At 38.2% G+C, this 25,725-nt stretch overlaps 1 protein-coding gene across 2 annotated transcripts; it reads right to left on the reverse strand.

Annotated features, from left to right (window-relative positions):
• Positions 1 to 4,557: 4,557 nt before the first annotated feature.
• CHORDC1 (cysteine and histidine rich domain containing 1) lies at positions 4,558 to 21,165 on the reverse strand. Of its 2 annotated transcripts, XR_010746101.1 has the most exons (12): positions 20,938 to 21,165; positions 17,281 to 17,330; positions 15,223 to 15,279; positions 14,583 to 14,743; positions 13,902 to 14,002; positions 12,912 to 12,970; positions 11,837 to 11,907; positions 11,453 to 11,558; positions 10,258 to 10,377; positions 9,598 to 9,660; positions 8,910 to 9,103; positions 4,558 to 8,625 (listed from the first exon to the last, which is right to left on the reverse strand). XR_010746101.1 is itself a non-coding variant. In XM_066341304.1 (11 exons), the coding sequence occupies exons 1-11, from the start codon at positions 20,999 to 21,001 to the stop codon at positions 8,960 to 8,962; spliced, it is 996 nt and encodes a 331-aa protein (XP_066197401.1). In that variant the 5' UTR covers positions 21,002 to 21,164; the 3' UTR covers positions 4,558 to 8,959. The 2 variants fall into 2 exon arrangements, 1 of the variants encoding a protein (XP_066197401.1); XM_066341304.1 differs by having other exon boundaries at positions 4,558 to 9,103; positions 20,938 to 21,164.
• Between the last annotated feature and the right edge of the window lie 4,560 nt (positions 21,166 to 25,725).

The following is a 25,725-nucleotide window of genomic DNA, read 5'->3' on the forward strand; positions in this document are numbered from 1 at the left end:
CAATTCCACTTGCTCAGTTCCTTAACTGAGCCTGGCTGAAGAAATCAGTGAATCTTAAAACTGGGTGAAACCAACCCTTCAGCCTAGACTGGCGCTGCAAAACAATCTGGCAAAATAAACTCGGATGGACTGAGTATCACCAGAATATCTGGATTGTCAACTGCCTCTTTAGAAAATTAGTTCCAAAGGGACAGTGCCTGGAAGTTTATTTCAGCTTGGAGACAATTTTAGCAGGACCTGTTGCATTAGTACAAGAGGTAATAGTTTTAAACTGGAGAAAGGTCAGTTTAGTTTAGATATAAGAATTTTTACAATGCAGGTGAGGAAACACAGGAACAAGTTGTCCAGATTGATGCAGACACCCCATCCCTGGAAACATTCAGGGTGAGAGTTCTGAATAACCTGATCTAGTTGAAGATGGCAATGGGATTGGACTGGATGGCCTTAAAAGGTCCCTTCCAACCCAAACTTTTGTTTGATCCTACACTTCAGATTCTTATAGTTGAAATACCTTTGGTTTGCCTTTGGAAAGAAATCTGTAACCATAGGTGCTGGAATCTCCAGGTGGCACTGTGTTAAACTCATCTTGGGGATCTCTCTCTGCAGCTGGTAGAAACTGCATACACTCAGCATGACCTGTTTTGTTGGAGTTTTTTTCCCCCTCTCTAAATTCATCTATTTCTTTCACAGGATTTCAGTGTACAGTTTACAGTGCTATTAAAAAAGCTGAATGATGGTGAACATCATGAACCTCCCTATGGCAGAGAAGACAACACTAACTAAATGAAATACAGAACTCTTGCTTCTGCTGTTTGGAGCAGAACCAAAGTGCTCTGTTCCTCACTGAACAGCACTTGCTCACAGAAAGTGTCCCTAGAGAAACTATTAGGAGCTGAATTTAGCAAGCAGTCTTTGTTAAGGTAAAAGATTGCTCCCATTACACCACTGAGACTCATGCCAGTTAGAATCTATGCAGTCAAGGATGTACCTGTCAGCATTGACAGTGCTTCTCCTGATGGATGCTACACCCTTAAATATCCTCAGCTTGGGGAGCTCAAGTAATCTAGGAGGAGAAGGAAGAGGAGGAGAAGTAGGAGTGCTTTGTTAGACACCTCATGCAGGAAGAGCTGGACCTGGTTCAGATAAACTCCAAACATGTTCCAGCCTTTAATTAAGGGAAAGGAGAGGCAATAATAGAAAAGCATTTCACAGGAGGGCATGGGATAAGAATAGACTTGCTAAGTTTACATGGCACCTTCCCCAGATGTGCTTTGCTAGTGTGCCGACAGCGCAGCTGACGTGGTGCTGATGCTGCCATCCACATTACTTCCAAACTTGGCTGTACTTCTAGAAGGAAACCCAAGTCACAGTTGCTGGACACAGTGACTGTTGGGACAACACACCCTTATGTAGCCTGTAAGAAACAGGAGTTCAGGCAGAGGAAACATGGTCAGCTGAGAACACTGAGCACTGAAAGATTTAGATCTCCCTGAGGCCACACATCCCTTCAGATATTCTGGAACTAACACCCCCCCTACTGAAGCATCGCTTTGTTTTCTCAGCTCTGTCTCCTAAGCCATATTTCCATACTCTCCACCAGAGCCTGCATGCCTGGACACCTGCCTGCACTAAAGCTTTCTTCAGTCAGCAGCACACACCATATTATCCTGGCACTACCCTTACAGGAGTGTGGGTACTGACAGCAGTGATAGTGTTGTCCACTGCCATGGCAGAGGGGTCCAACAAACATCCTGCCAGTGTTATCACAGGCAGAAGGAAACACACCTTTTAAGTAAAGACAGGTTCATTGTTGGTATACTCAAAATTTTGTTGGTATACTCAAAACTGTGTGATCAAAGAATGATTAGTCCATTGTTAGAAGAAAAATAAAGGACAGTACAAACCCTTCAACAGAAGAGAGCCGTAATATTTATGAGCTGTTTCTCTTCCTGGGATCTCTGCTATCCAGAAGTGTCGCTTCTCCAATCATCACATCAACAGTCCTCTGTAACATATCCCATGCCCCAGTTTTCAAGGCCCCTGCATGTATTCCTCCGCAACATGGCACTATAACCAGAAGTATGCTACTCTACACACTAAATCTGCTTTAGTTTTAGTAATTATATTAAAAATACGCCTACACCAAGCAACCACAGAATGAGAAACAATGTAAACCAAGTAAGACAATAGCCACCTGGTCGCTAGAAAAGTTTTAAGAGCCAAACAAGCTGTAATGAAGATGCAGACAGGTTAAAAGAAGTTCAGACAAAGCAAGCCTGGCAGATTACAGGACCCTGCAGAGCTGGAATAAAGCTTCTGCCATGCTGCCAGCCACGGGAATCTTGTGTTTATTGAACTGCCAGCAGAGATCAGCACCTGGGGACTACATAGGGGAGGCCCCAATTTTTTTAAAGAACAATCATTAAGGACAGCTATTTACCCGTAGTCATTTGCACATTTAAGTGTCCAGCCCTGGTAAACATGAGAAGTAGATGAAATTACCCCAGCTTTTCTTTCTGTATTTTCAAACCACCCCCTGCTCACCAAATTCAGCCTGACTGGACTTTGGTTTTTCAAGTATCATTCTTGTCATCTACAGTCCAATAAAGACAACCTGAGGACCAGATATTTGTATAGGATTCAGAATGCCACTGCAGGACTCAGCACTTGCCTCTCAGGCAGCACTACATTCTGTTTTGTACTAAAACACAATTACCAGAATATTGAGAAGCTTTGGCAAAATCTGTCAGCTCTCTCATGGCTACTGCTCAGTCTGCACAAAACTATACTTACAACTTCAGTGAAGAATACCTGCAATGCATGGAGGAAAAGGGAGGAGGTACAACACTGCAGGTTGCAATATACTCCTGAATAGTTATGCTTATTGAAGTACCCTTACGGGACAGTTTAAGGTAAAACATATGTGCATTATATAATACAATTGTGAAATACAAATACTCATTAAAATGACACATGGTTTAGCTTAAGAATTATGCACTCAGCATTTGGGTATTGCCACTAAACCAACACTGTATTTTTGGCCACTTTTCACTGTACAAGTTCCAACCATACCCAAGTCTTCAGGCAATGTGTGCCAAAAGAAGCACTGACCAATACCAGTGTTCACACAGCAAGGTGAACCCTTACACAGGTATGTGAGTAAAGTATAAAACACTGTCAAGTTTAGCAGTTGGGAGTTGCTGCTTTCTATTATCTTTAGCATGTCTTCTCTGAATTATTTTTCAAACATGTGACAATCTTTCTCTCTCAAAAGCTTATTTTCAACTACATTTAAATATCCTCCATTCGTTTTACCAACCTTCTCTTCTTTACAGCTGTTAATTGCTCTTGGAAAGCACAAGCATCTCACTTAAGTTACACAGTTAAGTAAAACTCTGGTAATAGAAGATCCAGGAAGCTTCCAGTTCACAAAGCTGCAGTTAAAGAACTTAAACTACCTCTTTATTGTAGGTTTTGCCCATGAATAGAACACTCCAAATGTTAACTGCTTTCACTACAGGCAGAACATTTAAAATTGGGGTTGTTTATGTACAAAGTGATATAACCTGATTACAAGGCATCCCCTTGAAAAAAACCTAAATTAAGTCCCTTGGGATATACAGTGAAGCACACTGTATCAACTCTGCCTCCTTATGCACGACTCTGATTCCATTTAGGGAGGAACAAATTAGGTTAAGCACATTAGGCTAGAAGCACATTAGGTTAGTTTTCTCCCAAGCATGGAATTCAGCAGTAATATTGCAGTATCAATATTTATCATAGGTTTAAATCACGTTTCAGAGAACAAGGTTTCTGGACTAAAAATGTTTCATAGATCATTGTAAGGTAACAGATCTGCCTCCAAGGTAGCTTTAAATTAATTCTGTTGCAATGCAGTCTTCTTTAAAATTTATCAAGGAACTAATTTTTCAAATACTTGTTTTCAGTAGGTAACAAAAATATTTTATTCAAAAGGATACTTCCTTTTTTGCTTAACACTCATTTGACTGTGGATTAATTTGTAATGTCTGTGACAAAAATACCTTGGTTATCCTCTGGTTAAAACACCTACCCAAACTTTGGGAAAACACCAAGCATTTATAACCATAGAAGATACCAGGCTTTAAGAGGTAAATGAGTGAATGCCAGAGCTTTTGAAAATTATCTTTTTTCCAAGAAACCAGAAAAAAAAATCTCAGCAACAGTACCTTCATTGGCTTTAGAAACAGACACTGTTCTGGAATTCCACTTCCATTAAGTTTGTGACAGCTCAAAGTTCTTGGACTGAACTACTTCTGTGAATGAGACAGGTTGTCATCTCAGTAACCACACTCACATTTCTGCAAAAATCACATATCCTGACTGGGCTGTAGCATTAGAAAGCAACAAACAAAGAAAGGAACTAGAGGTGGGGAAAAACCCCTTGGTGATGCCGCTTCCCTCCTATATAGACTCACATGTGGAAAATGTCCACCTACATTTTACTTCAACAACCATATTGCAGACTAACAGGAAAGTTCTCACCCATAACAAAAGGAGTCAAAAAACAACCCCAAATGCAACCAGCATGTAATAAGAATTTTATTGAATACATTTAGAAAGAAACTAGAGCATGAAGACATGAGATTAATTTCTGCGCATAAGTTTTATGAAAGTGCAGAATCAAACAGCCATGCAAAAAGTCATCTTCTCTTCAACTGTTATTCAAGACTCTTTTAACGGGAAATTTATAACCACCCTAAAACAGTGTTCCAGACACAAACCCCATTACTTTAAAAAGGATCTCCTTCCTGCACAGAAGTAAAAAAAATTTAGTAGCAAATTGGGAAAGACCAATCATTAACAGGTACAGTATTTATTTAATGAATACTCATGCCATGTTTAAAGAATGTAAGCCAAAAATGCATCATTATGTAGAATAGGTATATTTTGTTCCCAAGGCAAAATTCCTAATAAAACTAATTCCTAAACTACTGAAATGGTGACTTGATAATGTACACAATCCAGAATATCATCCAATGGAAGATATCTTTTGTCAAACTGTATCAGTGCCATATATGACCTAAGAGTCAGACTAGCTGATCAGCCTTGTGCTTAGCAGTGTATTAACATTCCACATAAATTCCAATTCCTCCAAGAAATGTTATTACAGATACAAGATCATACAATTGTTAAGGTTGGAAAAACCTCTAAGATCACCAAGCACCAAGATAGCACCACCACCATGTTCATCATTAAACCACATCTTTAAATGCCAAACACGTTTTTTTGAACACCCCAAGGCATGGCAACAGCACTGCTTCCCTGGACAGCTTATTCTAGTGCCTGACAACCCTTTTCATGAAAATCATTTTTCCTAACACCCAATCTAAATCTTCCCTGCCTCAACTTGAGGCCATTTCCTCTCATTCTACCAACTTGTTACCTGGGATGCAATATTAGGTACGAAATATATTATGTTAGATAGGAAAGTGGGCTTATACATGAGGGAAAAGATTAGGATTTCTGTCATACACTTGCATACCCATGCAATTTTTCCTATTATAAAGGGATCATGAGGGTGAAGTTCTATATCCACCTGGACAGTCAGTTCTGCTTCATGTAACATTCTTGTCTACATGTGTAACAAGTAAACCCATACTAAAACACACTGCTGCTCTTAAACACTTATTTATAAAAATATAGTTAGACTGTATCAACTTAGTCAATTTGATAAATACAGCAAAACATCTGAAAGCATGAAAAAAGGACAAATTCAACACCAAGTATTCCTGTTCATATTGGTTTGCAATTCAACTTTATATTGTTATTCAGGTGACAGCCTGTGATAAAAAACCCCTTTGCTTACTTGACAAATCTTGCTTTTGGGAAAGTATCACTCATGACTGGTACACAAGTTCAATACACTATAGTTGGCCTCATCTTCTCTCCACACTTACTAATAAAAGTTACAGCCAAGCCAATATCCCATCAAAGTGTCTGCTACCACTATGCATGACCAGATGTCATTGCATGGACACCAGGATCAACCCTTGGTGTGTTGAAGCCAGTTGTAAGCAACTGCTCAAAACACACAAATTCAGTGACAGCTCTTGCAGCTTCAGGATAGATGCAGACATACGGTTATAAACAACTGCTAAGAATTGCTGCAGGTTTATGGCAGAGAGTTTATGGCTGTCTAGGCCATCTGAAGGTTTATCTATCTTAAAAAGCATCCCAGGCCATAGAAACTATGTTGTTATTGTAAAATCTATACCTTCTTGCCTGACCAACACTGTTGGGGGTTTATGGGTTCTTTAATTTGTTTACTTGCTTTTTTAAACAAGTAAGTTTTAAAAGTGGTTGTACTTCCACTGATGGGGAGAGTCACTGTAGAACACCTGAAGTGTCTTTAGGTTTGTGCTGAAAGTATGAACAACAGGAGAAGAGCAGAAGGAATGAATAAAAAGCAAAAGCAAAACTGGGGACTGTGTTTACAAGAGCTTTCTCCCACTTATGGCCAAGGTGACAAAGCTACCAGTAAAATGCAGTTTGAAAAGAGTGTAACAAGTAGTTACAGGATCCCAAAGCTTGCAGCATTCACAGCATATGGTCCATTCATCCACATTTCTCTCCATTTAGGGTTTAGTGCACTAAGGCAGAATACAGCTTATTTAAAAACAGAAATTCTGTTTTCCAAAGGAATTCCATTTCCCATGTACTTCTTAAGATGGGTTTTACATTATGTAAACCTACTGCACAAGGATGCAAATTAAGTGAAAATGTTTTCCACGTTTTTTAACATATTTCGGATATTTATATATCCATATGGATAGACACATTTGAACTTGCTTGTTAAACAAGAACTTTTATCCTGGCATTTAAACACTGCTAATTTTGCTGTCCAAGTTCAGAGTTCTGCACACACAAACACAGACAGCATGCTAGCAGCTACAGCTATCTAGAATTTTTCATCTACTGATGTTCTCAGTGTCATACTAGTAAGTACTCCACTTGTTGGTTCAAAATACATCAAGGAACATCTGTTCAGTTTTCAGAGGACCACCTGGCAGGCACACTTTTATAAGCCTGTACCCTATCACTTCGCAGTACCTGACATTTTCAAATTAAAAAAAAAAAAAAAAAAAGAAAAAAAAAAAAAGAGGAAAAAAAGGCATTACTAAAGGTTAACAGAATCTATACAGCAGAACTTAGAGCTGAAATTATTTAGAAGGGCCCAAGGGAGTATGAAACCATGCTCAAACTAAGTAATCGAGGACAAAGGATCTTGAAATGAAGGTAGAGAAGCACCAAAACAATTTTATATATGTGTACATACATATATGTATTTGTATCAGCAGTGTTACTTTCTTGGTATTTAGGGATGGTTTCTTTGGTAATGCATTTCCTACTATTTTAAGCATGAAGTAGGACTTCAAGTACTCTTTGAAGAAATCTGAGCTCAAGTTAAATCATACTTAATGGAAAACAGCAAGGTTCTTAGAAATTTGTATTTCACTTGAGAATGCCTTTACTACACCTTGTGTTTCTCCTGACACTATTCCAGGTCTGCCAAGGTTGATAGATGAGCACCCATGCATTCCAAGAGCCCAGAAGACCTCTTGTTCACATATATAGGATTAGGCACAACAAAAACTGGTGTGCATTTTTTATTAATTTTATAGGGAAATATCTTCATTTCAGCTGCAAGCCTAAATTAAGAAATTATTCCAAGCAGAAATAGAAAGCAACATGACTGTGTGTTGCTGCTTGGATAAAAAAAATAAAATCTCTTTTTTTACAGCTATTCTGTTTTCAGCCACATACCTTTCCTGATGAACTGAAAACAAAACTAAGCTCTTGATTTCTCATTATAATCTGCTCAAAAGATACAGTATCATTTTACAGTATTTTGATTGAAAAGTACAATTTGAGATAAGACATTTTAAAGCATGTTGTTTCTCCTAAGATTTGTCCTGTATATAACTGCAGTTCTTAGATGACCATCCTCAGAGTCAAGAGATAGACACATCTATGTGGAAACTGTTTTACCAAGACACATACAGAGCGTCCTGGCTTCTCCAACTACACATATCCATTTACTCTGAGAAGAGTTTTGAGATTTTCAATGTTGCAGAACAGGACAGGCTATACATTCTAAAGACTGTCAAATATATCCAGCATTTTGGTAATTTTACAATAGTTTGAATACTCTTCACAGCTGAAATGCAAAGTTATACAGCCACTTCACGGTCCATTTGCTCTTATATTTAGCTATTCAAATAGCAAATGTAAAGGAATTAAAAAAAAAATCCCTTCTTGCCACCTTTAATTTTAACCCAATCTGCTTTGATACATGAAAGACAGCAGGAATCATCAAGTACTGAAATCCTTGCAGTAATGGCAATTATTTCATCCCTCCACAGCCAACAAGTATTGAAACAAACCTATGTTTCAGAACATGAAAGTCTACTACAAGTGTAGAACTTCATATTTCTGTTTATGTAACCCTTTATTCTAGATGTGGAATTACATGCTAATCAGTTCAAACTTGGATTTTTATTTTATGTCTGCATTACTGTATGCTTCATAAACAGTGTTGAATTTAACACGGGCTACCAAATTCATCCAGTCTAAAGAGAAGAGCTGAAAATCAAAGAAATCCACAGTGAACAGAAAGCACATCTACTGGAATAGTCAGTGCATGGTAGGGAAGGCTGCAAGCAAAGGGCAATAGCTGGTTTGCTCTGAATTCCCATGGAGACATTGCATCTAGCATAAACACACCCATGGGAGCAAGAGCAGAAATAACTGTTACCCTTTCAAGTTTACACCCCCGTTTACTGTGCGTCAAATTTCTTTCTAGAAGGGAACAGATGATCTAGCATTAAAAAAAAAGAAATCTATATAAAAGTTAAATATTTGATTACAGTAGCAAGTCACCACTTCATCATGGGAAATAACTTGTCTCTTGGAATCGTTATTGAGCTGAACTCTCCTGTTTTGGTTGTGTGTTGGATACTGGTAACTCCAGACTTGCCCATAGCAGGGGCTCTGCTTTTCTCATAGTGAGCTCAATCTTTGTAGCAGTCATGTTCACGTAACTCCTTTTTACATCAATCACCTGGAACAGAATAGGTATTCCACACTTCAGTTTAACAGACTGATAGGGAGCATCTCACCACTAAATTTCAGTAGCTGTTTAGGGAGATGAAGATCCCTCTGGTACCTTGAAGTATCAGCTGTTTCCTATTCCCAAGCTATAGCATGTTTATGGCATAAACATATGCCTTTGCATATCTAACATACATAAACGAACGTTTTCTGCAACACCACTACCATGGTGTTGAGGTCAGAAAGGACCTTGGAAGGTCACCTTCTGTACAAAGCAGTGCCCATTTTGATGTCACACTGGGTCTCCAGGGTCATTATATTCACATTTAAATGGAATTACTCAATGTCATGCAACGAAAATTCTTTCATAAAAGAGTAATGAGGAAAACCAAACCATTTTGAAAGAGAGGAAGCTAAAGGGTTATGTTTTGCTTTCTTTCTGGGGATTTTTGTTTGATTTTTTTGTTTGTTTCTTTTTAACAGAAAAAGTATTTTTATACTTACTCCCCATAACTTCACACTGCGATGAAACTCTTTTTCTCCTTCAAATACAATATGGATATTTACCTTAAAAGGAAAATAACAGAAAATAACATTTTATCGTGTTAGTAAAACATCTGACACGTCAAGCATGTTTAAACAAGAGTACACCATGTAAGGACTTGGATCTTACAACGGACAAAGTGATAAAATTGTCCTTCAGGAACAGAAGTGAGTATCTATTTTAATAGATTCTGATACACTTGCAGACAACAGTGACCACTGGTAGCTTATCATTTAGATAAAGAAATCAAAGCAGCATTTTAACACCTGTTTAATATTAGTAGCTGCGAAATAGCATACAATGAAGAATGCTATCATATTACATTAAGTCAAATACAACTAAATGATGACTCTATAATTATTTATACATATGGTGATGCAAACCCATCACAATTAAAGGTTTTTTTTCGCATGCTGTATTGCAGCTTTTAAAAAAGCCCACACATTAAAGTGCAGATGTCCAAACAGAAGGGAGAAAAAAAAGCTGCACATACTTGAACAAACACAAATGCCAAGAAAAAGCAGTTACTCAAAACAGAGTTTTATGCTATCTCTGCCTTGTAAATAAAGTCAAGCAGATTTTCCCAAGTTCAAGTTGCTGATCTTAAGGTAGAGGCTCACCATGGTGCTATTAGCTTCCACGTAGCTCAGATCAGGGACAGAGTTTTTAGCATATACAGAAATAGTCACTTCTCCTCCAGTCTGGTGCCAATCATGCCTGCATGGAACTACTTTTGTACTCTATTTAACGAAAAAGGTACAGAAAAAAAAACAAAGCCAAAAAAACCACCTTAGAATTACATAAGAATATTTTTTTACAAGATTAACAGCATAAATACCCAGAACTTTATTAGGCAATTAGCATAGCTAACAAAGGACTACATTTCAACTTCACATGAGATTCCAAGACTTGCAACTCTTTTTACTAAGTATTTCAGTATCTCCTTCTCAAACAAACTAGAGCAAAAAAATGTTACTTGGCAAATCAACTTCCTTTCTAAGACAATGGTTAGCAAGCAGGTTATAGAAAGGAACTGAATGAGGAGAAAGAATACTATGACACCAAGAATGCTTCATATTTCCTGTAAAAAAAGACTTATAACCCTCTGTTCTCTGATGCAAAAAAAGTAAACTATGAAAAAACCCTCCAAGTAAAAACAAAAAGCTAAAGTAAAAAAAAACCCTTGTTGGATAGAAGCCCATTATCTCAATACACATACAGTTAATATACACAATGGTTTCTTTAAATGTGGGTGAATTCTTTACTCTCTTTTTCTACACTCACCTGCTTTAGGCTCACACTTCAGCTTTTTTCTAATCCCTACTTTCTGAACTTGTAAATAATTTTTCAACAAAAAAAATTTTCAAAGCAAGCAGCAATTATAAGACTTAAAATAAATAAAGGATTTGTGAAGTAATTTTTCTAAAATGAGGTAACAAAACTACACTTTTTATAATATATCTTTATTTTCTTCTATTAAACATTCCTGATGGCTGCAGTGTCAAATCCATTTTGCCTCAGCAACAGACTTTGTGTTCACCTGCATCCATCATGTGATCAAATAATGTTTTCAAGTGTTATGATCCATTATTACATTCTATAATATTCTTAAAGAATCAAGTATAGCTGCATCACAGACTACTTCACACTCCATTTCTCAGTTTTCCTGCTGTTTACCGTATCGTCCACATTATGTTAGAGGTAGTGACCTGTGACAGCTCAGCCACAGTAATAACTCAATCAAGCTACAAACTACATTTCAGTATTCAAAATTCAGAATGGCCAATTACAGAATGCAATCTTAATGCTACTTACTGCATCCTTTTTAGTCCATACGTGTGTTCCTCTTGTGCAGCCTTCTTGAGCTAAAAATGTATTGAAGTCAGAAGTTTTCCTTTTACAACAGCTCCAATACTTCATCCTTGAAAGTTTGCAAAGTAATTAACAAACAATATTTAGGACACTATTTACTATGAACATTTAAGATCTTCTCTTTATGCAATATTACTGTTACTTTAGTATACCCTAATCAAGCATTGCCATTTTTGACTGAAGAGGGAATACAGAATATATCAAGGCAACATCTACAAAGAAAGCATGAACATAATACAATAGACTAGTTTAAAAAGCCTGGAGTTAACTGAATACTAACCCCTTACAGAAAACAAGTACAAAAATCAAAGTTAGCTGAATACTAACCCTTCATGGAATATAGGTACACCAGAATGGTATATACATACTTCTTCTGTGCTGTGTGGTCCTTCGTAAGTCTGGGAGGACAAAGAATTTTTAGTGTTTTAGTGTTACAGGATTTGGAGCAAGGAAGAAAATAAAACAAAACACAACAAAAACCAGAAATAATGACCAAAGTACAACAAAGCTTTAGGGTAAATAATCTATGCCTAATGGCTTGTTCTAGCTTTTCAAAGTAACCATTCAACCTTTCTTCAGAGAAGGTTCTCTGGCACTGCTAAGAAGCTGTACTTTGTGTTAGTTCAATGGCACACATCAATGGTGACACCATCTATGCTCATAAAGGTTACTGCAGATCCTCAGAGATTTCTATCTTTAAGATACTCTGAGCATTCAGAGAAAAAAAGAACTTAACTTGAAATTAAATTCAACATTCATAAAACACATGGATTCTCAAATGAAAGTAAAACAATATACAACTTAGCCACTGAGTATCAGATCAATTCTTACCAACACAAAAAGTGCCAAAGTTCTCCTCCCACCAATTCTGGTAGGTAATGCAAAATCTGTCAGGTAAAATAGCTATTTAAATCTAACTGTCCCATTTTACACAACACAAGTGTGTCGGTGTAACTTTCACTTTAAATGACCATGTAATATAATGACTCATTTTGGTGCTAGAAGTGTTAAAACACTGAGTTTTTAATTCTTCTTGCAGGAAGCATTAACTGTTAAGATCTGTAGATGCTTCTGATCTATACACAGATTATCAAGAGCAACTCAAGTGTTATCAGTAAGCCACCTCTCACCAATATAATATTTAATATGTTAAGTTGAAATACAACAGTACCATGGATTTTACAAGCTTACTATTTAGAAGTTCATGACAACTTTTAAAAAAATAATCTTTGATTCTCTGCAAACTCCTATTTGTCTATACTGAAGCGTGTTATCAAATGTGCATTTGTTAAACCAAATGGACTTTGTGCCTTTTCCAAATTAACTTGTTGCACAAAGAAAACCAAAACTGATCATTTAACAGCTGAGCAGCTGAATTTTAGAGTATAACTGAACCACTTACTTTTGAACAGCCTGCATTTTTACATGCCGTCCCAATCTTGATTTCATCACTATCATCCTCTGTAAACAGATTACAGAAAATAGCAGATGAATTGAATAATCTACTGAACATTTTGCTTTTATTAAGAACTGAGTCAAGGAGATTAGAAAAACCTCCCTCTTCCAGCCTTTATTTTCTGCCTGACACTGAAATCTGCCAGAGAGGTACAAAGAAACATTCCAAAAGCTGTATTACCTATGTATCAAATTCCAGGCTCTATATCTTTACACATTTTAAGTGGGGTAAATAAAAAAAGATGAAGAGGAACATAACAATCACAGGGGAAGAGAACAATTATTCATCTTGTTCAGTTTTGTAAAACTAAGAATATAAAAGGCTTCAACTGCTGTCTATAAATACACACAAGGAAATAATCTGGATGCCATGGAGAAAGAAGAGCTAAATTAGTTTGGCACAAGAACAAAAGAGCGTAAAATAGCCACAAACGTAGGTTGAAATTATAAAGTTTCTTAAGGAGCAGCGTCATTTTGGAACCAAATTCCAAATAAAATGTGGGAAGAAAGAGAAAAAGCAGACAAGGGAGAACCAACTACTCTTCAGAGGAATTCCACCAATTTACGAAGGCTTTATATGATACTGTCTCTGCAACAATAGGGAGTCAAGTTCATTTCTTGGTAACTCTGTCAGTCACATATTCAGAAATGGATATTCCCATTATGTCCATTCTAATTAGGAAATCTTAGAAAAGACACAGTTCAAATAATGCTAAGGACAATGTACTTCTCCTGACAACCAAGTCTCCATGATATCCACACTTGAACTTCAATCATCATTCCCTGGACTGGAAGGTATTTTCCTTAAGATTAAGAAAGATTAAGAAAAAGAACATATTACAGGAAACTATTACTTCAGAATAACAAGATCAGCATTTTATTTATTCACGTGACACTTAGCATCACATATACCTACTAAATCTCCCTGTCTCCTTACCTTTTCTCCCTTCGTTTTCTGATGACAGTTTCAGTTTATCAAGAGCTTGTTTCAAGGAAGCTGACACTTTCAGCTGCAAATTTGTCATTGGCTCATCTGGGCTAAAAAAGTCCATGTATTAGTGTCAATTTACTTAATGAGAAAGAATTTATAGAAGACAAAGTAGTAACTTTTAACCTTCCTACAAGGCTATTCCTTTTAAAATTCCCTTCAACAAACAAACTACATTTGCAAATGCCAATTCTTACTGTTTATGAAAAACAGACTAGAAACTTAGAAAGCAGTCTTGGCTTTCAAGTGGAAATCCTAAACACTCTACAAAAATAAATCAGAGACACTAAGGAATCTAAATACAGGCACACCAAAATTATTTTTATGACTGCTTAAAACATTTAACACAGCTCCTAGTGGCATTTTAAGCTATGAGGTTACAGACTTCAATTTTTGCTTCTTGTGGATCTAATGGCTGAAAGATCAAGTACTTCTCTGTCATAACCAGAATTCTTTTCTCATATTTTGAAGCTTAAGATAACATCATCACTGCTACCAAAACCAAGGTCTTCTAAGGTTAGCTTTGGAATTTCTACACTATATAAAATGTACAACACTGAAAAACCAAGTAAGCTTTAACTTGGCAAACTGACTACAAATTTAGAAAACCTTAAGTTTCATATACTGTACCTCGGCCTCTTAATTGTTTCCAATGGTTTTGGTGCCTGAATTATGTGTTCTTGAAATCTGGGTTTCAGTTCAGCCAGCTCCTTTCGTTCAGAGGTAGTTTTGACTTCTGGTTTAACAGGCTCGGGAGGTTTCTCGCTATTATGGAGACCCTTTGTACAGCCCTATTGTGGAAAGCATATTTTTATTTACATATAAATGCAGTGTAGATAGTGCACATGAAAAATTAACAAAAACTACAAGTTCTCTTGACTCATTTCTTCAGCTCCATCATCTCTTTTAGCCCACTCTAAACACTGGCTGCAAAAGAAACCCTACCACTAAAGTGGAAAATATTCTCATTTTGGACATAACTTTAAAGAAAAATACATACTTTCTGTAGTTAAGCAAAACAGCAATAAATGTTGACCATCCTTCTTTATTAGCAAGTAGTTCTAGCAAAACCTATTTTGAGAATTTTAACAATTAAAGCTTGAAAATGAGCCTTGACTTCACCACTGTATGAAGAAAAACAGAGCATATAAGAATTAAAACAGTTTTAATAGAAGCAGGCTAATTCAAAACATGTAAGCACATGTACCATTTAATATTATTCACTCCCACATGACAAGTGTAAAAATTGTAAATAATCACGAGTACATACCGCAATGCTTAAGAAGTCAGAGAAGTCTGTTGTTCTCCTCTTACAACATGACCAACCCTACAAACATTTTGGAATAGAAACAACATAAGCATGACTACCAGACTTGATACCAGCTTAAAAAAAGCAAAATATTTATTATATTCCTTTAAAGGATGTTTTGCTTTCTTCCCTTCTGTGAACAATATTATAATTTGCATTTTTAAAAGTCAAAGGAGTCTTCTAGTTTGCTGATGTTGCCTTTATCAGAAAGTTCAGTAAATGTGAGACAGTAATTTCATGACAAGTTAGGTGCCAACTCTGTACAACAGAAAAGAGAAATGTTACTTCATCTCTTAAAGTAACAAGTAAGCAAAACAAACAAATACTACACCTGAGACGAGGCTCACCTGTGGCCCAATGCAGAGGCCCTCTTCCAAAAATGACAGGGATTTTGTTTTTCTTGAGCACCACTCAGATGTTTCAATTGCTTATTTCACACCAATAGAGCTGGATATTGGCACTGCACAGCTATCCAACTACATCAATCAAGAGCACTTTTTATTATATAAACCAGAAATTCAATTTTTGAGCAAATTGCCTTTCCACTGTGAACGATATATCTTAGAACTCAAAAAACCTTATTAGAGGCAACAGTTTGACTAATGCAACACCATTTTGAAAGCTTAAGTGGTGCAACACAATGGATTTAGGTAGGTGGTTCTAAAATACCCTGAAAGTATTAACCATTTCCACAGCTGAGGAGACAAAAGGTTCATCCTGCCCACCTAGATTATCTAGAAGTCACAGCAGGAAAGAAACTGCTCATCTGCAATTATGATAAATTTTTAATTAGGTCAAGAGGCAGATAACGAAAAGCTAGAAAGTGGTACTTGTTTATAAACAGTGAATACAGTAAGAGAAAGAGGGAGTAAATGTAAGTTTTTGAGCTGTGTAATTTCTCTCTTTATAATTATGTAGAAGATTCGTGTACTGTGCTCTGAGTACAGCTATAATTTTGCACAAAAAAAATAGTATAGTCTAAGCAACTGTAAAGTATTTGATCTAATAGTATTTGTCCCATTTCACCAGTGGCACACAATGGTTGATTCCAGAGTCAGGTACTGCACTACAATCAGCAGCTCACAGCAAACACATTGCCCAGCACAAATGCAGAAGCTTTCATGAGTCCAAGAGACACCACATTGCTGGGATAAGATGCGCTTTCAGTAGAAGTAATTCATAACTACCAAGAAAAAAACAAAAAAAACCCCACTCACCCCCCTCAAGGCTCAGCTAAACAGCAGTTTAGTGTTCTAAGAAAAGTCACTTAGGCTACATTGATATTAATGAAGTGCCAGACCCCACTTTTGAACACCAGATTTCTGACTACACACAATAAATTATTAGAATGATTTCCAGTACTGTTTCAGCAGTTGTCTCTCAAATGATTCCTTGTAAGAACTTTGTATGCATCCTTCACTAGATCCTGAAGAGGGAAAACAGTTTAGCACAAAAACAAGGATGGGCTGTATGTACAGCTGGCCTCACACACTGGTGACTCAGATATATTTAATTCATACCTGAAGATGGAGCCTAAGAATCTTGGACAGCTGCATAAGAGACACGGGTGACCAGTCCCCATTTAAGCAACACTCTCATTTGGCTGATTAAATGAACCTGTTTTTTACAGCAGACAAATGTTACATACACATTACTGCCCTGGCCACATTAGACCACAAGCAGCTGCTCTGAATTCCAAGCAGGTTAATTAACTGAAAGAGTATGAAACCTCTCAATGGCTCCACAGTCCTATTTAGAGGACCTAATTAAACTGCTGAGAGACCTAAAGTCAGTCAATCAACAGGAAACAAGTCATCTAGACTTGCATGGTACTTAGACCATATGAGTAGAGTTTTTAATTTCTTTTTCAGGAATGACTGCTTTTCTAATTTCACAAGGTTGCTCATGATAGGCTGAGCATCAGCTTCTCAACACTGAAAGATCTGTTTTGGAATTAAAAGGAATTAAAAAGATGAAAAACCAAAAAGATAATACTTAAAAGGACAGTTGCATACTTACTTTGAGAGCATCATGAAAAACAGGCACACCTGGATGGTATGTGCATGAATCTAGAAGACAGTGATTATTATTAATATTGAGGCATACCAAGAATCTTTATTCACATGATTACAAACCCAGAAGAAAGGTCACATTTACAATTCATGTGTGCCATGAGCTGCCCCACTTCCCTGAGTGCACACCATTACTCTGAAAAATATAGATTCCACAGAGAAAGCTCTCTGAGTGCATATATTAAACATAAATAATCAGCTCTTCTTTCTTAAGTGTTATACAACACAAACTACAAAGCAGGTACCTAAGACAAGCTACTACTTCCACGTGGAGCAAGTAAACTATGGATGATCCCTGCGCTTTATCAGTAATCAGGCCTTACTGGCAATTTTGCAGAAGTGAGAAGGTGACCCTATGGCTACATGACAGACAGAAAATACTGACTAACCACTTCAAATACAGCTATTCGAACCTCATCAGAGCTTTCTATTGAGAAGCATTCCCTTAAAAGAAGTCCCTTACTGCAAATCATGACTCCATGATTTTAACTGTAATTACCTTGTTCTTTTTTCAATGTTTGTAGTATCCTAAGCCACCTAAGGACCTTAACCACTTCAAATACAGCTATTCGAACCTCATCAGAGCTTTCTATTGAGAAGCATTCCCTTAAAAGAAGTCCCTTACTGCAAATCATGAGTTCATGATTTTAACTGTAATTACCTTGTTCTTTTTTCAATGTTTGTAGTATCCTAAGCCACCTAAGGACCTGAGCCCAAAGGTTAGTCCTCCACATGCACAATTCTGACATGTCAATACTATTTATTACTAATAGATTTTGTACAAACACTACACTGGAACCCAACCTCCATTAATGAAAGTGTTTGTATTCACAGATTTTATTAACGTTACACAGCCATTCTCTTTTACTTGTACTCCTTTCACATGTAATAAAACTGCTCTGATTATATAACTTCTCAAGGACATCTACTGCATGGATAGTATTTTACTGACTTGACTCTAAATGCTATCTTCTAGCCTTTAAAGAAAAATTAGAAACACTTAAAATTAAAAGCAACATAGACAGTAACAATGCACATAATAAGAAGCAAAAATTAAGTAATAAATAACTTCATTAGCAATCTGCCTACAGATATCTAATAGGCAAAAACCCAACCCAAACCGGGTTGTTTTTACCTTCTTTTATAAATACTTAGATTTTTAAAGAAACCTTGTTTGATACAATTTTCTTTGATTTTATATTCAGCACCTAAGTCTAAAGCACTAATACAGTCTAAGGAACACCAGTTCCCACCTTAACTTGAAATGCACACATTTTAGGACATTCAGCAAGACTTACAAATATATCCATAAAATTCTATCAATTCCTTCAGTTTTGGGATGAAAAAGCATTAGCTGGTAAACCTCACAGAAAATTAAAAAGGAAGAAAAGTAGTTATTTTGCATAGAGACCAGGACTTCACTTTTAAATCAAATACAAATAAAAGCAGAGGATGTTCTTTTCCAAAAGTATGAAAGTATGTCATTAAAAGCACCACAAGGGTAAAAATAAACTCTGTTTTGTAGCAAAGATTATTTTTGAGTCAGAAGACTTAAATGAATATTTTTAGTTCTTCATTAGAGGGATGTTGTTAATAACGGCAACTGTTTTAGAGACCAGAGCAATCTCACAAGCAAATAACACAGGGGTGGCTACGCTCCAGCTCAAGGCAGGCACAGACAAGTGCCTGGCCGTCCATCTGGCCAAGGGCAAGCCTTTTCCCTCGCTCCCTGGAGCCTGCTCTGCAGCAGGTACACCCCGGAGCAAATGACACTCCACTTGGCTGCTGCCTCCTGAGGACCCTGCGTGCTCCAGGAGAGAAGATGCCAGCACCAGGAGCTCTGCAGTGCCTCAGCAGATCCGTCCACTGAGCAGTCTGACCACCGTCCCTGCTAGAGGACAGTAAAACACCAGATCGTCTGCACTCACACCCAGTCCAACAGCTCCAATCTGGCACAAAAGATCCCTTCTCACACTAGGCAGGGAAAACTGGAAAGTGAGGATACAAACAGATAAAAGCATCTTCTAGTTCTGATTTGTATGAGACCAGATTGCTAGAGCCTTTGCTTGCTATTCTACATTTTCGCTGAAAAAAACCCCAACAAAATAAGTTACCCCTCCACTGCTGTTAATACCTTTCCTTTACCAGTGAGACCAAAGTATTTCAGAGCCATTTTCTCTAACCCTCAGATAATTTTTGCTGACACAAGTACTGCAATTTTTCAGGTTTTTCTTCTTGTTTGTTTGGAGCTTTTTCGATGTCCATTTCATAGCCAAAGTGATCCCACCGTGCACACACTGCTATTACCTTACTGCTACATCCTTAGAGCACTTTATTAGTAATTTCACTAAATGTCAAAGTAGAAATTTGTGGGGGTCACCCAAATGCAGGTTCTCTTTAGCGACCTGTGAGTAATTACATTAAGCTTCAGAACTGCTCAGTCTAGGAGACAGTGATTCCACTACATGCTCCAGCCACTCACTGAAATAAATTTCTTGTCATGAAAATGTTTGCCTCAACCCAAGCACCACAGAGTTAGCATATGGCCATGCCATCATGACCTAGTTGATCACAGCTTGATCACAAACCCTAAGGAAGTGTTACATTTACAATGAGTTCAGGTCACAAAGTCATTCTTCAAGTCATAAAGTCACAAAGGATTTCTTTCTCTTTTTTATTATTTTTTTAACAATACCCTTATCTGCTTTGCCTTTTGGGGCAAAGGGGTGTAGGGGGTGGTGGTGGGAAAAATGCAACGTTAAGAAATGTAATGCTATGAAATGCAAGCATTCCACAACTGTGCCTGCTTCTGCTGTTACTACATTATGAAGTCCTAACTCAGTATGTTGCACTTCTCTACACAAAAACACGTAGCTCAGAAAAATAAACGCTCTTTATGGCCATGGTTCTAAACCACAGAAAATGCACAGGCTAGAACAGCTTAGCCTACTTCTAACTCGGGGCGGGGAGGATCAATAAAAATGAAATTAACGCAAGGAGGGCATCCTAGAAGTTCAACTAACAGAGTTACTTTATGAACCAGGCGAGGGAGAGCCTTCAGCAAACTCAGATCGCCCTTCTCTGAGATCAGCCTCTCCGGAATTATGACACCCCAAATGACACAGCTTTGAATACGTTTCACCAGGATTCCCAGCACTCAAAGGAGAAGCACTGCAAGCGCTCAAGGCACTTGTAAAAGCAGGCACACGTGTGCCGCTCAGACACATTTAATTACCTGCTGCAAGCCCACACACGTGAACTGAAAAAAAAAAATAACAAAACAAACCAACCAATCAAACTCAAACTCAAGAAGCCGCTTGTAACTGCAATGAATGCAACACCCACGGAGGCCCGCAGCAGAGAAGTCTCCGCTGGCCCTGAGAACCTTTGGCGCGGATGACAGCGCCGTGCAGCGCCGCCCCGCACGCGTGTCCCCGGGGCAGCCGCGGCCCGGTGACGGCCCGGTGACAGCCCGGTGACGGCCCCGCAGCGCCCGGCACGGCGGGACGGGCTCACCCCGCCCCGCAGAGCCCCGGGGGCCGCCCCCGCCGCCCGCGCTGTCAGCGGGGGAAGCACCGCGCCCCGGCCCCTCCGCCGCCCTCACCCTCCGTGTTCTTCTCGGGGTCGAAGCGCTGCCCGCAGCCGCGGTTGTAGCAGAGCTGCGACATGGCCGCGGCACCTCCAGCCCCACCGCCCGGAGAGCCGAGCCCGGTGCAGCGCGGCGGAAGGAAGAGGGAAGGAAGGAAGGAAGCCGGGCAGCGGCACCGGGGGCGGGGCAGCTCCGGCGGCGGAAAGAGCCGGCCGGAGCCTTCCGGAATCTTCACGAAGCTTCGGGGGACGGCGAGAGCGGGCGGGCGGCCGCGCAGGCGCTGAGCGGGGCCGCGGAACCGCCGAGCGGCCGCCGGGCCCGGGAGGGGTGCTCGGCCTCCGGAGACTTTCTGGCGCTTTTTTTAAAAAAAATTACCCCTGTTATAAATGATAAGAAGCCAATTCAAAATAACAGAATTTATTTAGCAAATTAGAAAAAAATAAATTAAAAAGCCACAATAAAATTGGACAACATCGATCGAATGCTGGGTGGGCAAAGTGACAGTAACAACGGTACCATCCAACCTCAGCCACACACCACTGGCTCTCGGCGTACAGTTTTTGTACAGTTTATTCACCCTGAGGATAAGTCCATTGGAAGTCCAAATATTCATGTATTTTTTTATTTCCAAGCGAGGTCTTGGAAGGGGTTTTTGTAAGTGTGAGAAGATGTTGATAGTTTTCTCGGATTTCGTTTTTGGGGTGTAGATTTGATTGTTCTCCAGATCCCCTATCAAGATTGATATCAGATGTCGAGCAGCTGTGACTGTTGCAAATGTGGTTTCGCAGCTTGCACCACGGGTCTTGGAATCTCAGAGATGCCCTGGAGTAGCTTTTTAATAGACTAAATCTTTGATACACGAATTTATCCATTACATTTACCACACCCCCTTCCTCCCTTTTTAATTTTTGTTTTCTTGCGTGTGAGTTTGAAATAAGTGTTTGTGCGTATGTATTAAATGGCTGTCTCATCTGCGCTGGAGCACAGATACCAGCCTCAGAAACCTACTATGAAAAACCCCAATTTATGTTCTCTTAGTTTTCTGAAAGTTTTCCAGGCTGCTCGTGACAGCTGGCCAACTCACATATGCACTATCTAGTGTGCATAATAGAGGTTGTATTTAAAATCATAGAATAGTTTGCAGTAGAAGGGACCTTCAAGATCATGTAGTTCTGACTCCACCACGATATTCAGGGATGCTTCACTGGATCACAGCGCTCCAAGCCCCATCCAGCCTGTCCTTGGACACCGCAATCGATGGGGCATCCGCTGTCCCAGTGCCTCACTACCCTCACAGTAAGGAATGTTTTCCTAATACCGAGTCTAAAACGTTCCTTCAGTCTGAAGCAATTCCTTCTTTCGTCATTACATGCTGTTCTAAATGCATAACTACAGACATCTACATTTCTGCACACAATTACAGAGATTCCTCCTAGCTAAACATCTTTTGCATAGCTTTAAAAATAGAATTGCCTAGGTGTTTGTTGAGCATGTGACAAATCCTGAAGCATGAGTGCACAGAATGAACAAAAAAGTGCTTCTTGAAAGGGAGTTGCAGAATGTAAAAAGGATAATCAGGAGACTGCTTCCAACGTAGCCCTGAACTTCTGCACACTTGTGTGTTGATGCCTGATGTCTGCTGGCATCTTTTTATGTGTGTCTCACATAAAGATACACATTTGTCTGAGCCATGGAATACTGAGTGCTTCTTCTGATCTGCAGTTCCCACTGAGGCCTCTTGTAGTTAAAAGCAGCCAAACCCCCTCATTCTCTTGCTATTTACCAGAAGCATTTTAATGTATAAGTGCAAGTGGTAATAAGAGTTTGGAAAGACAAGGGAAATCTAAGAATGCCTCTCTTTCTATATAAAAACATTTAGGGTTGGTTTTTTTGTTTTTTGTTTTTTGTTTTTTTTTGGTTTGATGCCTTACAAGTAGAAGATGGACAGAAATGTTGCAAAAAGATGTATGTTAGATCATTACCGTAAGGTGAAGAATTGTTCTTAAAGCATAAAATTCTTCTGTTTCCCTGTTAGTGAAAGTGCCACATGAAAATAAAATGTGATTTCTATCCATAAAATAAGTTTTGTGGTATTTCTGTGACCGTGGTTGCATTTCAGCCGTACCATGCAAGCATACATCTGTTTTAGAAGGAGCCAGCATTTTCTTGGCTTTGTGCAATGCGAAGAAAGTTACGCTTCTGTGGAGGTAGCATCAATTTCTGTTCAAAGAATATTTTTTTTAAAAATTCAAGAGGAGTTATTTTAGCAGTGTGGTATTTACTGCATTAAACAGTAGCATTCCTATGACATTAGTAATGGAGGTTGGTTCTAACACTCAGAGGAGACTTGTGAAATGAAAAATACAATCCATGTGTTCCCAAGAAGTATCATGTGTATATTCCTCACCTATTTGCTGTCTCACTGATATGGAGACATGCCTTTATATCTTCCAGACAGAAATCCAAAAAGAAAGTATTTGCTTCATAAATCAAAATTCTACAGCATATTGCATTGAAGAAAATTCATCTGAAAGCTCAGTTTGTTGTTAATTTTAACACACAGAGTCAGATCTCTGAAAGTTACCGAGCTGTATCCGTCGTCTTTGTACGTGATATTAAATAGAATGAGTCTTTTTGTTTCACAGAACACTGTAGGAGCAAATTATGGTTTGTAATCATCTCTTGAAGTTGCATGTGTTCAGCCTGCACAAAACACTACAAATTGACAGTACATAATCCTCATCTCACAGAAGTCTGCACAGCTTCACAAAGGCATTTTTTGTGCTTGATAGGAAGGCGTGAGGGGCTTTCAACCTAGTTTTGGAAAGGTAGAGAGTAACTTGTTCAAATAAGATTTAGATAATCATCTTCTGGGCATGATAGACTTAAATCTAATTTATTTCAGCATGTTTTGTTTAGAAGCCTTTCATTTGAGATTCACAGTGATAAGGAATAATCATGTAATGGATGATCACTGGGTTTTGGTTCCCTAGAACACAAAACATGAAAAGTATGCAGATAATTTTTATGTGTTTTGTCCTTTATTTTCAAAGTCTTCCAGAGTGTTGAATTCCAGACTGTTAGACAAGGCTTTATGGTGCCTTTAGCAATTGGATCTTGTATTAGGTGTTATAAGACATTTTATCTGAGGAACAGTGAAAGATTTGTGAATGTATGCTTTTTATTTCAATTATATCTGCTCTCTATGTTTCTCAAGTCAGAAATGTTATGGTTAAAATTTTTTGGAAGCAGTGTTCTACCTTGAACAGACATAACACAGGAGAATGTATGCTCTGGATTGGATTTTATGTATGTATGATAGCAGAGAGATTTATATCCACCCCCCTCCTGTTTGGTTTTTTTTTTTTTTTTTTTTTTTTTTTTTCCCATGGAGCTAGATTCTGTGCAAAGATTTCTCTGATGAAAGCCACCCTGAATTTCTACCAGTTAAAAGTCATTCCATCTCATCCATGGTTAATGGGACTTAGATGTATTTCAAGAAGCATCGGAAATGGCGTAGTTTCCCTGTAGAACTGGAATCTGTAAAGAAGGAAGATGTTTCAGTTCACTTCTCAAAATGCAGAATCTTTGCAAATCTGATTTGCTTGCCAGTTTGTTGGGGGAGGAGTTTTTCATCCTGGAGTTTTTAAATCAGGAGGCTGTTTGTGCAGAACTGCTGAACATGGGATTGCAAAAAAGCCCCAAAGTAAACCAGTTTTCAATAAATCTGAAGGAGGGTGAGGAGAAGGTCTTCAAGACTCAAACTTCAAGCTAGAGCTGTTCTGTCACACCAGAATATTTTTGCTTCTGATCAGAGGCAGAGGGCATTTTGGGTTCACTCAACTTCCTTGGAACAGAGAGAAAGTCCTTGAAATTTAGATGGATTCTGAAGACTCATTTAAAATCAAGGCAGGTAGCTCTGTTTCAGATCTGAAAATATCAAATGTGAAATAATTAAACAAATCCTTCCTTTAGGAAGCTTAACAGAGATTTAAAATACAAATGTAAATCCTTGCAAAGCTAAAAGCCAAAAGCCTGCAGAGTTTGCAAGAAACTGTCCTGTTCAACTGAATATATTCAGATTTGATGGGCAGAACATCTTAAAATGTCACATATCATTGAGAAGCAGAACAACTGACTTTTTGGGGAGAGAACACTTTTCTCTCCCCTCTGTGATTTTTTAAATGCCAGGTTTTCCCAGGAGGTAAGAGAGATTAAACAGCATCCACTTCCAATAATCCACCGGGGTGCTTGCTGCTAAAGCACGACCTGAATTTAAGTAGATGCTTCATTAAGGCTCACCACTTCCTTTGATATCAGACTTTGGCACAGGTTTGCTGTATGATTGTTAGAATTCATTTAAGGCAGAATTTTCAAAGGTAATTTTCTAAGTAACCTAGGTGTAATGTCTAGAAAACATTGTAATATTTTAGGCAGTTCAGAAGTCTGCTTTCAGATGCTGCTAAGGAAACTGGAAATTTTTTTACTAAGTTTATCAGGATATGGGATAATATGTTGATGCTTCTCTGTTTAAATTTTTCTATGCCTTTGACTTCACCGCAGAAAATAAAACCTGTTTGATGCAATATATGCAGCCATTCTCCAGAGTGCTGCTTTGTCATTACTTGCAGTGATGCATGTATTATAATGACCTTTCTCGTCTTTTGTGCACCTGAAACAAGATTGAAATGCTACACAATCTGTGAATTATTAAACATAAATGCTATGTCGAAATTTAAAGAATTCAACTCCTTAGATGACAGGAAATAGTAAGATAATTTGTGTAGCTACATACAGCACACT

The sequence above is a fragment of the Sylvia atricapilla genome, chromosome 2, assembly GCF_009819655.1.
Source record: "Sylvia atricapilla isolate bSylAtr1 chromosome 2, bSylAtr1.pri, whole genome shotgun sequence".
Taxonomy (NCBI): Eukaryota; Metazoa; Chordata; class Aves; order Passeriformes; family Sylviidae; genus Sylvia; species Sylvia atricapilla.

What these genes read in the sequence shown, in the direction of transcription:
- CHORDC1 (XM_066341304.1), bottom strand. Translation starts at nt 21,001, where the DNA reads ATGTCGCAGCTCTGCTACAACCGCGGCTGCGGGCAGCGCTTCGACCCC. An exon ending in TTTTTCATGATGCTCTCAAA is followed by an intron (nt 15,280 to 17,280) that starts GTAAGTATGCAA and finishes AAATGTTTGTAG; the next exon opens with GGTTGGTCATGTTGTAAGAG. An exon ending in TGGAAGCTAATAGCACCATG is followed by an intron (nt 9,661 to 10,257) that starts GTGAGCCTCTAC and finishes TTTCCTTTTAAG; the next exon opens with GTAAATATCCATATTGTATT.